Raw genomic sequence first — 13,146 nt, forward strand, 5'->3', positions numbered from 1 at the left:
ATGGCATAAAACTGTGCATTGAAAATAGTATTTAATGAATTATAATAATTTGTGGTGTGATTATCTAGGCAGTTGAAGTGAAAATCAAAATAAAAGTTCATTAGTCTCTTAAAAGAAGGGGGTTGTTCCTGCGTGTTCCCAAAAGAATACATATTGGCCTAAATTTATGAAGAAATTTGATTTTTTTAATTTTTTTTTATTGGATGTGTATTATAGCAGAAAGTAAAAAAATGTTTTTCTTTTTTTTTTTTTCTTCAAAATTGGCCTTTTTATTGTTTATAGTGCCAAAAAAAAAAAAAAAAAAAAAAAACGAAGTTGGTGATCAAATACCACCAAAAGAAAGCTCTATTTGTGGGGAAAAAAGGTCGTCACATTTATAGTAAAATTATCAGTCAGTTAAATTATTGCAGTGCCGTATCGCAAAAAATGGCCTAGTCATGAAGGGGGGTAAATCCTCCAGAGGTCAAGTGGTTAAAGTATAACAGAGGGAATTTTTTTTTTTTTTTCAGGTTTTTATTGCAGTTTGTGATACCAGGAGATTTACCCTCTCTATTTTGGTTGTCACCAGAATAGGAAAGGAGGGGAAATCTTCCAATGAGAACACCGTTCTGGTGACCTGGTGGAAACCAGGGATTTCCTCTCTCTTCTCTCCTGTTGTGTTTATGGGAGAGGAAATGATGGGAACTCTCCGCAATGGGACACAGATGGAAAAAACAACCTGACCAATGGTATAACCCTCCTCATTCATACCATGAAGTGTGTCCAAGCATGTTCATCAGTGTTAATTTCATCAATAGTAATGAAGAGAATATGACCAGCGCTACGGACTTAAATATATGTTGGGAGGATGATCACAGATTAGAGGTGTAAACTGCCCCAATCAAACCTTAGGTGTAAGGTGAAAAGTGCTAAAAAAATGTGAAGATTGGTGATGGCGCTACCTATAAGATAAATGAAACCATATATAGTGCCCCTAGTGACGTGAAAGGGGGTATATTGGTTGGGTGACCCACAAATAGTGCAATGTCGTAAATAAAAATAAATGAAATATAAATGAAAATGTGGGAACAAATATTTATTCAAATAAACCAATGAATACAGGAAATAAAGTGAACTGATAACGTGACAGAAAACCCACAACCACAAGTATGTGAATGGATTATGAATAAACTGATAAATGTGCCACATACATGTGTATAAATATTGGTGAAAAAAATGTGGATGAGGCCGCTCCAGTTGACGTCATTGTGACGAAACGCGTAGGGCGGAGTCTCCGACGTCAAACGTCACTTCCGGTTGTCGGCCGTGGAACGCGGAAGCATCCCGGCGCGCACGATTCTTCTGACTCTGATCTTCTGAACGAGTGAGTTTACTATGCCGCTATTGTATGACTGTATGATTCATTTATTCACCATGGGGCATTCTTCTTTCCATGTGAGCACTTAAGGAATCCGCCGCTGACCTTTGACTGCTCGCCCATTACGAAGAGGAATCTCCCCATATACCAGCATACAGGTTGTACGAACATTTTACGCCACCCAGTGGCCACTCGTGGAATTTCACCCATCCACATTTTTTCACCAATATTTATACACATGTATGTGGCACATTTATCAGTTTATTCATAATCCATTCACATACTTGTGGTTGTGGGTTTTCTGTCACGTTATCAGTTCACTTTATTTCCTGTATTCATTGGTTTATTTGAATAAATATTTGTTCCCACATTTTCATTTATATTTCATTTATTTTTATTTATGACATTGCACTATTTGTGGGTCACCCAACCAATATACCCCCTTTCACGTCACTAGGGGCACTATATATGGTTTCATTTATCTTATAGGTAGCGCCATCACCAATCTTCCCATTTTTTTAGCAGTTAATTTCATCAATGAAAACATTTGCGTCAAAATTTATTTACAGTAACAAAAACGAAAAGTACACCGCATTTTTGTCCACTGACAAAAATCAATTCCATTTTTTTTTTGAAAATGAAACGAAAATGTGGGGGAGGGACGTTTATCCCCGTGAACTGCCGGTTTCCACGGAGCTCAGCCAGTGCAGAGCCAGTGAGTGCTTCCGCTCCCAGCAAGCAAGCGAGTCCCCAGTGTGCTTACTATTTAGCACTTAGTACTGTACAGCATTACAGGCCTCCTCAGACTATCATCTAGAGCAGCACTGTGAGTTACAGACCTCCCGTCGAGAGTCCCGACTCAGGACCGTCCATAGCAGGACACTGTGTGTACATTACAGGCCTCCTCTCAGACCACCATCCATCACTGTGCGGCTTTACAGGCCTCTCAGACCAACATACCAGAGCACTGTATATTACAAGCCTCCACTCAGACCACCGTCCCAGAGCACTGTTTGCATTACAGGCCTCCCCCCAGACCACCAGCCAGAGCACTGGGCAGCATAACAGGTCTCTCTCAGACCACCGTCCAGAGCACTGTGCATTACAGGCCTCCTCAGACCACCATCAAGAGCACTGTGCAAGCATTACAGGCCTCCTCAGACCACCATCCAGAGCAATGTGCAGCATTATAGGCCTTCTCAGACCACCATCCAGAGCACTGTGCAGCATTATAGGCCTTCTCAGACCACCATCCAGATCACTGTGCAGCATTATAGGCCTTCTCAGACCACTATCCAGAGCACTGTGCAGCATTATAGGCCTCCCTCAGGCCACCGTCTAGAGCACTGTGCATTACAGGCCTCCTCAGACCACCATACAGAGCACTCTGCAGCATTACAGGCCTCCTCAGACCACCATACAGAGGACTGTGCAGCATTACAGGCCTCCTCAGACCACCATACAGAGGACTGTGCAGCATTACAGGCCTCCTCAGACCACCATACAGAGGACTGTGCAGCATTACAGGCCTCCTTCAGACCACCATCCAGAGCACTGTGCATTACAGCCTCAGACCACCGTCCAGAGCACTGTGCAGTATTACAGGCCTCCCTCAGACCACCGTTCAAAGCATTTTGCTGCAATACAGGCCTCTCAGACCAACGTCCGGAGCACTGTGTAGCATTACAGGCCTCCCTCAGACCACTGTCCAGAGCACTGCATTACAGGCCTCCTCAGACCACCATCTAGAGCACTGTGCAGCATTACAGGCCTCCCTTTAGACCACCATCCAAAGCACTTTGCAGCATTACAGGCCTCTCAGACCACCGTCCCTGAGCACCGTGTATTACAGGCCTCCCCTCAGACCACCATCCAGAGCACTGTGCAGCATTACAGCCCTCTCAGACCACTGTCCCAGAGCACTGTGCATTACATGCCTCCTCAGTCCGTCCAGAGCACTGCATACAATGCATTACAGGCCTCCTCAGTCTGTCCAGAGGCTGTCCATGTCCAGAGCACTGTATGCATTACAGGCCTCCTTAGACCACCAATGAGAGCACTGTGTGCATTACAGACCACCCAGAGCGGTTGGCTGTAAATTTGTTCAAACCCTAATACCATAAATAGTAACCTAATATTACATGTTTTTTTTACTCCAGTAATATATAATGAGTTTGGAAATTGTAGAGAAAAGCTTAAATAATGCATTTTAATTTAACTCAACCCATTAGATTTTAGACGGCTGAATACGACTAAATGTAAACCAATTGCAGATGACTAAAATGCAATTAAAGCCTAGTCCTAGTCAAAAGACTAGGACTAAAACTAAATCAAAATTTGCTGCCAAAATTAACACTGGTGTGTATTTTAATTTTTTTTTTTTTTGCTAATGTCAAACGCATAAAAAGGTAGTCCAGGCATGATTTTTTAAAATCGCACTATGTCAGTTCTTGGTTTTGATGGCCATGAACGCACATGTGTTTGTCAAAGGCATGGGAATGATAATAGGAATTAGATACCGTATATACTCGAGTATAAGCCGACTTTTTTAGCATGTTTTTTTATGCTGAAAAAGCCCCCCTCGGCTTATACTCGAGTCACAGTCTCACTTACCTGTTCTCCGGTGCAGTGCTCATGCGCCACCGCCATTCGGGAAAGCCCGTACATGTTCGGCTATTCCCGGGCAGACGGCGCATGCGCAGTGACGTGTTGGCGCCGGGCGGCGCCATTTCTAAATGTAAGGCGCCTCACCGAAAGATAAGCAAGTCTCCTCAGGAGATGCAGTGCTGCGGACATGGTACAAGATATTCTCCTGTACCATGCCCTCAGCACTGCATCTCCTGTACCATCTCCTGTGCCATGCCTGTACCATCTCCTGTGCCATGCCTGTACCATCTTCTGTGCCATGCCTGTACCATGCCTGAAGCATCTCCTGTACCATCTCCTGTGCCATGCCTGTACCATCTCCTGTGCAATGCCTGTACCATCTTCTGTGCCATGCCTGTACCATCTTCTGTACCATCGCCTGTACCATCTCCTGTACCATCTCCTGTGCCATGCCTGTACCATCTCCTGTACCATCTCCTGTGCCATGCCTGTACCATCTCCTGTACCATCTCCTGTACCATGCCTGTACCATCTCCTGTACCATGCCTGTACCATCTCCTGTGCCATGCCTGTACCATCTCCGGTACCATGCCTGTACCATCTCCTGTACCATCTCCTGTGCCATGCCTGTACCATCTCCTGTGCCATGCCTGTACCATCTCCTGTGCCATGCCTGTACCATCTCCTGTACCATGCCTGTACCATCTCCTGTACCATGCCTGTACCATGTCCGCAGCCACTGTATTGGGCCTCGTAGTGGTCCAGTTGGGTCCAGTTGGGTCCAGTAGCTGCTGCATTTCCCACCCTAGGCTTATACTCAATACGTTTTCCCAGTTTTTTAGGTAAAATTAGGTGCTTCGGCTTATATTCGGGTCGGCTTATACTCGAGTATATACTGTAATAGGAATTAATGGCACCTGCGTGCGTCTGCAGAAGGAAGCGCATTTTTGTGCGTTGCAGAAAAATGTGCATTCCCACGTTGGACCTGGTGTGAACGCGCCCTCTCTCTATGCCAAATCAAAGAAAAAAGGTTTTGCCTTTGATTCTTTATTAACACCTAACGAGGTAGTCCATAAAAAGGTCACATGACATCCTGGGCTTGCTGGTTCCTGCATGTATTGCTGGCTGGGAGTTGTAGTACCATCTGCAGTGTACGATAGCCACCATAGCTCCCCCCTTCCCCAGTCTCCCTCCCACTGTTGCATTGTTCGGCTTAATGTCATATTAACAAGCACACCGTCTCCTGGGCAGACACGTAGAAGGCTGTGTCCTGGTTTCCCCCAGGAGCTATGAGAAGTGAGATATGGAAAACATTTCACCAACATGATCTTCCATGCAAGAATCCGTCGCTGGGGAGCGCCACCGCGTTTACGTCAGACATCCCAGACAACGCACAGCAGCAGCCGTCAGTCACACCATATAGAGGACGGACCAGGCTGGACTCAGCTGCTATAGAATTATGACCTACTTTCCACTCCAGCAGATTAGCAAATGCAGAACTTAGCACGAAAGGGAAATCAAAAAGGAAAAAGAATGGAATGAAGGACGGCGGGCGCCCATAGGAAATATCAATTATATCATATTAGGAAAGTCGTGTAAACCCGATCACTACAATCTCATACCAGATTTAACATGTTAATGACATTTTATAAAAGTTCAATCTTTTTTAATTCGCAGCTTTCATTAAAATAATTCCCTGCCTTGTTCTGGCACTTCCTGTTATACGGTGACAACGCTACGCACCCGCCTCCCAATTGTCCTCCTGCGTTGTCACCCTGTCACATGGACTCTCAATAGAAACTACAAGTGGCAGTTTCAACACAGTTTATGCAGGAATGGTCTGCTGTTGTCACCATCAGGAAAACCACCCTGAGCAGTGTCATACAGCTATCAGCGTAGTGCATGTAGAAAGGAACTGTCTGCAAAGTGGCTGCAGGAGATCAGCAGCACTAAGATGCAACAAAGGATCATTCACATTGGAGGCAGGTTTGAAATCGTGTTCAGCTGAACTTGCATGCTTTCAAATCCGCTTTTTATTGTGAGTTCGGAGGCGATTTGAAGGACATCTGTGCGGGTTCATGCACAGATGTCTATTGAAATCGCCCCTGAAGTCACCAAAAGTAGGAACTACTTTTGGAAATCGGTGCGGCGCCGCAAAGTCGGTGGCTCACTAATGTGGACGGTGCCATTGCAGGCAATAGGCTGCAACTTGGCATGTTATTTGACATCGCAAGTCGCATGTCAAATCGCCCCGATGTGAACTGGGGCATAAAGTGTTACTAAACCCAGGAGCCTGCAGTCACTATATCCCATGCTGTCTCAGTGACAACAGTCGCTAGGACATATAGGGAGGATGAATGACAGACAGTAAGGGTCCTTTCACGGGGTGCGGTCCGTTCTCTGCTCAGTGGGGGATCGATCCGCCGATCCCCGCTGAGCAGGTGGATGACAGCTCTGTCTCCGCTCTGTGTGCGGAGACGGAGCTGTCAGATCCCCGCTGACCTCTATGGGGAGATCGGATGAGAATGGACCGCCTGTCCGTTCTCATCCGATCTGATCCGATCCGCTGGACGGATGGAGAATAGGGTTCCCATCCGTCCGGATTTCACGGACAGGATAGGAGAGCAGCGGGTGTCAGTGGACATGTCACCGCTGATATCCGCTGCCCCATAGGGATGCAAGGAGCATCCGATCTGGTCCGCCTGAAAAACTGACAGGCGGATCGGATCGCCCGTGTGAAAGGACCCTAATAAAGATCTGACAGGGGTTCTAACTATTTCTCACTCCATTCAAAACAAAAATACAGTTTACATTTCCCCATGCTTTAACCACTTGCAGACCGCTCCACGTACCTTTACTGTGGCAGGGCGACAGCGTGATCCAGAACTTCTGGTTAGGGGGGGCGCATGGGCGGTGCTGGCGCCATGGCTGTGCTGTGATTGGACACAGCACACGCTGATCAGCAGGTACTGACCGATAGATGTCCAGCAGCACCAACTGATCAGCAAGGAGAGACACAGAACACAGCTCTTCCTATGTACACATAGCACAGAGCACAGAGCACAGAGCACATAGCACAAAGTACATAGCACAGAGCACATAGCACAGAGTACATAGCACAGAGTACATAGCACAGAGCACATAGCACAAAGTACATAGCACAGAGCACATAGCACAAAGTACATAGCACAGAGCACAGAGCACATAGCACAAAGTACATAACACATAGCACAGAGCACATAGCACATAGCACAAAGTACAGAGCACAGAGCACATAGCACAAAGTACATAACACAGAGCACATAGCACAGAGCACATAGCACAGAGCACAGAGCACATAGCACAAAGTACATAACACATAGCACAGAGCACAGAGCACATAGCACATAGCACAAAGTACATAGCACAGAGCACATAGCACAAAGTACATAGCACAGAGCACATAGCACAGAGTACATAGCACAGAGCACATAGCACAAAGTACATAGCACAGAGCACAGAGTACATAGCACAGAGCACATAGCACATAGCACATAGCACAAAGTACATAGCACAGAGCACATAGCACAAAGTACATAGCACAGAGCACATAGCACAGAGTACATAGCACAGAGCACATAGCACAAAGTACATAGCACAGAGCACATAGCACAGAGTACATAGCACAGAGCACATAGCACAAAGTACATAGCACAGAGCACATAGCACAAAGTACATAGCACAGAGCACAGAGCACATAGCACAAAGTACATAACACATAGCACAGAGCACATAGCACATAGCACATAGCACATAGCACATAGCACATAGCACATAGCACAAAGTACAGAGCACAGAGCACATAGCACAAAGTACATAACACAGAGCACATAGCACAGAGTACATAGCACAGAGCACAGAGCACAAAGTACATAGCACAGAGCACATAGCACAGAGCACATAGCACAAAGTACATAACACATAGCACAGAGCACATAGCACATAGCACAAAGTACATAGCACAGAGCACATAGCACAAAGTACATAGCACAGAGCACATAGCACAGAGTACATAGCACAGAGCACATAGCACAAAGTACATAGCACAGAGCACATAGCACAGAGCACAGAGCACAAAGTACATAACACATAGCACAGAGCACATAGCACATAGCACATAGCACAAAGTACATAGCACAGAGCACATAGCACAGAGTACATAGCACAGAGCACATAGCACAAAGTACATAGCACAGAGCACATAGCACAGAGCACATAGCACAAAGTACATAGCACAGAGCACATAGCACAGAGCACATAGCACATAGCACAGAGCACATAGCACAAAGTACATAGCACAGAGCACATAGCACAGAGCTCTGTTTCTGTCAGCGAGGAAGTGATAGATTTTCATTCTCTGCAAAGCAGGCCAGGGAATACAATTCATCACTTCCCTTAGTGAAAGCAGCACACGTGTACACAAACACTGGCTAGGCACACATTTAACACTTTGATTGTCCTAGCTGATTAACACCTTCCCAGCCAGTGTCATTAGTACAGTGACAATGCATATTTTAAGCACTGATTATATTTTAAGCACTGATTACTGTATTAGTGTCACTGGTTCCCACAAAGTGTCAAAAGTGTCAGTTAGTGTCCAATTGTCTGCCACAATATTACAGTCCTGCTATAAGCCACTAATCGCTACCATTACTAATATAAAGAAATAAATAAATAAATACAATTTCCAGTATAAACCACATTATTATATCATATATAGTCTGTATTGCAAAAAAAGTTTGGATCTAAAAAAGAAAAAGAAAAAAGATTTTGTCTTCATGTGGGCAATTTCTCTATTTCCTTCCATTAAGAAAAAATCCCTGGTGGTCCTACCATGATGGTCCTATTTAAGCCACTTCCTGTAATAGGGTGACAACTTTCTGTTCTTGTCTCCCAATTGTGCTCCTGTGTTGTCACCCGTCAAATGGGCTTCTGATGCAGACTACTGTCTGTTTCAATGCTTATCAGGCAGGTGTGGTCCACTGTTGTCACCAACAGTGTGTGTGTGTGTGTGTATATGTATATATATATATATATATATATATATATATATATATATATATATATATATATATATATATATATATATATTACTATAATGTTCGTTCAGGGTGGATTTGATTTAAATCAAGTCAATTTAAATCACAGTTCAAATCATGATTTAAATCATTAGTAAAAAGGTTTGATTTAAATCAACTAAATTTAAATCATACATTTTTAAAGAGCAACTGTCATCTCTGTCCCGCACCGGCTCCTCCTCTGACCCGCTGTTGACTCACGACAGTCCCATTCATTTTAATGGGAGGGCTGGTGATGCAGCAGCGGCACAACAAGGTGAGGGATGTGGCGGCAGTAGGTGAGTGGATGCCCGCTAACAGGCGCAGTCATGATGGATCTGAAATGACCGGTGCTCTTTAAATGGAAGGACTTATTATGGCTAGTAATTACAATCTTTAATATTTGCAAACAAAATGAAGGTTTCCTATTTAGAATAATAAGCGGTCAGGTTAGTAAAACAGCGATATGAGAACCAATTCAATTATACAGTTTGTAGTGTACATAGATTTGCAAAACAACAGGATAAAGGAATTTTGTTTTATCTCATGGTTACTGTGAAATTGTGTGAATGCATCAATGCAGGGCATGTTATCTCAGCTTGCAGAGCTTGGATTCATTGAATGAGTTTACCAAAAATGTAAATATTGCAGAATATACAGCCTCATGTTACACAACTAAGCTCCATTTAATGCTGAATAAACTAAATTAAATAATGTATTCTAAATAGAAAACTATCTTTAGATAGATTTTTTACTCCAACAAGCATTTTATTAAAATTTATTTTATAAAAATCTAAAAAATGTGATTTAAATAAAAAAAAATCTGATTTTTTTTTTTTTTTTAAACCTTGATTTTTATCCACCCTAGTTTTTTAAATTATTTTTTCTTGCACTCATGTGCATTTTTTTTTAAATTATACTTCTCGCACAATTCTCCCATCATCGATTAGAAAATCGTTAATTTTTCAAAAAATTTCAAACATGCCCAATCACTCAAATTCGATGACCACACAAAACTCGGTTGTTGCTGTGGCCCACTAATGGTGCAAAATTTGAACGAAAATTCTTAAATAAGATTTTCAAAAGAAAATTCTTTCGAAATTCGACTAAGTGTTACCAGATGACCATATGCCAGGGAATCCTTTATTTCAAATCCAACGATTATTACCGGTGATAGTGGTAAAATGATTCTGTTTTTTTTTCCTCAGAAATTTTACTTGACACAACCTACGAGACCTCAGAGATTGGCTGGACGACCTACCCTGAAGGAGGGGTAAGTGACAATTATATTTCAAAAAAATTGATTTTACCCACTTCCTGTAAACCAATGTACCTGTACGTCGGTTTGAGGAAGTGGTTGTACTGGGGTGATGCCGACAGCTAGAGGTGTCACCCCGGTACCATTTTTTAAAGCAAGCGGTCGGCTTTCTAGTGTTAACATCCAATGTGACTCAGCAGCCGCTCGGCAGTTATCACAGGGAGCGGGAGGGGACTCCCCTACCCCTCCCTCCCGCTGCTCCGCCTGGGTCCCCCGTCCCACCAGACACCGACTGGCTGGAGTCCTGAACAAAGCCGGATGCGGCTTTAATGGGGTCTCCGATGTAGTAGCAATGTAGTTTACTCGGCTGTCAATGGCGCCAATTTAAAAAAAAAAAAACAACAGTATTCAAAAATGCAGATTTTGGGGTTTTGAATAATTTTAAGTGCAAAGAAGGGGTTTTTTTTTTCTTTAAGGGACAGTGAAAAAATAAACAAATAAAATAAAAAAAATGGTAAAACAAAAAAAAAAAATGTTTTACTCCCTTAATGACCCACTTTTGCGATTCGGCACTGCCTTACTTTAACTGACAATTGCGTGGTCGTGAGGCGCTGTACCCAAATACGATTGATGTCCTTTTTTTCCCACAAATAGAGCTTTCTTTTGGTGGTATTTGATCACCTCTGCGTAAATTTTGAAAAAAAAAAAAAAAACAATATTTTCTACTTTCTGCTATAAAACATTCCCCAAAAAAAAATTAAAAATTACATTTTTTTATCAGTTTAGGCAAATTTGTATTCTGCTACATATTTTTTGGGAAAAAAATCCCAAAAAGCATATAATAATTGGTTTGCGCAAAAGTTATAGCATTTACAAACTACGGGATAGATTCATGGACTTTTTTTATTTTTTTTATTAGTAAGGGCGTTGATCAGCGATTTTTATCGGGACTGCGACATTGGGGCAGACAAATTTGACAATAAGTGACACTTTTTGGGGACCAGTGACATAAAAAAGTTATAAATAATATGCACTGTTACTGTATAAATGACACTGGCAGGGAAGGGGTTAACACTGGGGGTGATCAAGGGGTTAAATGTGTTCCCTATATGTTCTTTCTAACTGTGGGGGGGGGGGGGTGGATTGAACAGAGGCACAGAGAGATGGGTGATTGAGCTTAGCTGAATCACATGATCTTTCCCTGCCTCTCTGACAGGAGAGCCGTCTTACATTGTTTACATTCCAGACGGCTCTCCTGCCAGTTTTGCTGAAGATCGCAGGAGGCCGGTGGCGATCGGGCCCGCTCCTCCCGCAGTCTGCCTCCAGCTTTGTCTAATCACAGCGGGAGCGCGGCCCCAGCAGCGTGTGCGCGGCGCCGAATCCGCGTGCACATAATCACGTAGATCTACGTGATTATGCACAAGCGAGCCGCCCCCATCCTGCCGTGCTCGCCCACCAAAGAAAACGCATACGTAAGCCACTCCCACAAATGTAAACGGTGTTTAAATCACACACGTGAGGTATTGCCGCAATCATCAATTATTTATATCACAGGATCTTTGCGTTTCTGTTTATCAAATCTATATTTTTTAGTTAAAAAAAAAATCCTAATTAAATTTAGTACCCACAAAATATAATATAATTTTTTTTAGTAAAATATTAAAAGATGAGGCGAGTAATAAGATGTCAAATACAAACGTATGTCAAGCCTGAAAATTGTGTGCAAATGTGAAACGGATGAGTACTGAACTATCCATCCAACGTTATAAAGTTCTTTAGGCTCGGTTTCCACTACCGCGGCTACGAAGTCGTGCTACTTCCAGCGCGACTTCGTAGCTAAAGTTGTTTGCGGCTTTCAGTGAGACTTGTCCCTCATTATAGAGGGAAGTCGCACTGAAGCCGGCTCAAAAGTAGTGCACGAACTACTATTGAAGTCGCCGCAACTCAAGTCGCGGCAGTGGAAATGGGCCGAATTGAAATCAATGGCTTTTGACTTGCTGTGCGACTTGACATGTGTCAAGTCGCACAGCAAGTCGTACTAGTGGAAACCGAGCCTTACAGATTATCAATTTAGAGTTGACAGTGAATGATGGCCCTAAAATGATTGCTCTCTGTGCTCTATTGCTCTAATAGGTGTAGCAGAATCATCAATTTTGCATGCGTATGCAGCTGGTGCATGTGTCTGTACATAGGAGGGGGGCGCTTTTAAAAAATGTTATATCTGATTTTATTACATTTTCCTTTTTTTTACAGATTTATTTATTTTTTACCCTTATAGCTATCACAAAGGGGCTAACAAGCCTCCCTATGGCATACTGCAGGAAATAGGTCCTCTTTAAGAAGATAGGGACCCCTAATGTCACCTCTGCACTCAATAAATGATGATCAATCAGCTTCTTCCTAGGCCAGAGCAGTCGGAGTTTGACAGCTCTGAACCCGAAAGTGCTCATCCAAAGTGCACTTCCAGGTTCATATGTAGCGTACCCCTAAAGGAGCTGCTGGCTTTGATGGTCCCATTTTTCCAACTTAGTACTCATACAGCCAGATACATGGTGTTTTCTTCTTTATCACTAGCTCAAAAACACAGTCTAGGGGTGTCTTTTTGTGTTTCTTTACTTGGGATGGGTATGGAAGAAGGCATCAGATACCCTGAAAGGACTGAAATAACTGGGGACACTACTCTTCTTACTATACTAGCAGAGGACCTACATAAAGTCACTACTTGCTAGAAGAATGCCTAAGGACATCCTTCTTTGCAGAACAGTACTCTAGGGCACAGGACATAGGTCAGTACTCACAATACCACAGGATCATCAGTTTCCACCTTC

General features: G+C 43.3%; 1 protein-coding gene across 1 annotated transcript in view; it reads left to right on the forward strand.

Moving 5' to 3' along the window:
• LOC309562560 (ephrin type-B receptor 5-like) overlaps positions 1 to 13,146 on the forward strand; it is a 128,052-nt gene that overhangs the window by 21,405 nt on the left and 93,501 nt on the right. Inside the window, exon 2 of the mRNA XM_082266809.1 lies at positions 10,269 to 10,333. Coding sequence (XP_082122935.1) covers positions 10,269 to 10,333 — 65 coding nt within the window. The remainder of the gene's footprint in view (positions 1 to 10,268; positions 10,334 to 13,146) is intronic.

The sequence above is a fragment of the Pelophylax lessonae genome (genome assembly GCF_965119305.1).
Source record: "Pelophylax lessonae genome assembly, chromosome: 9".
NCBI lineage: Eukaryota > Metazoa > Chordata > Amphibia > Anura > Ranidae > Pelophylax > Pelophylax lessonae.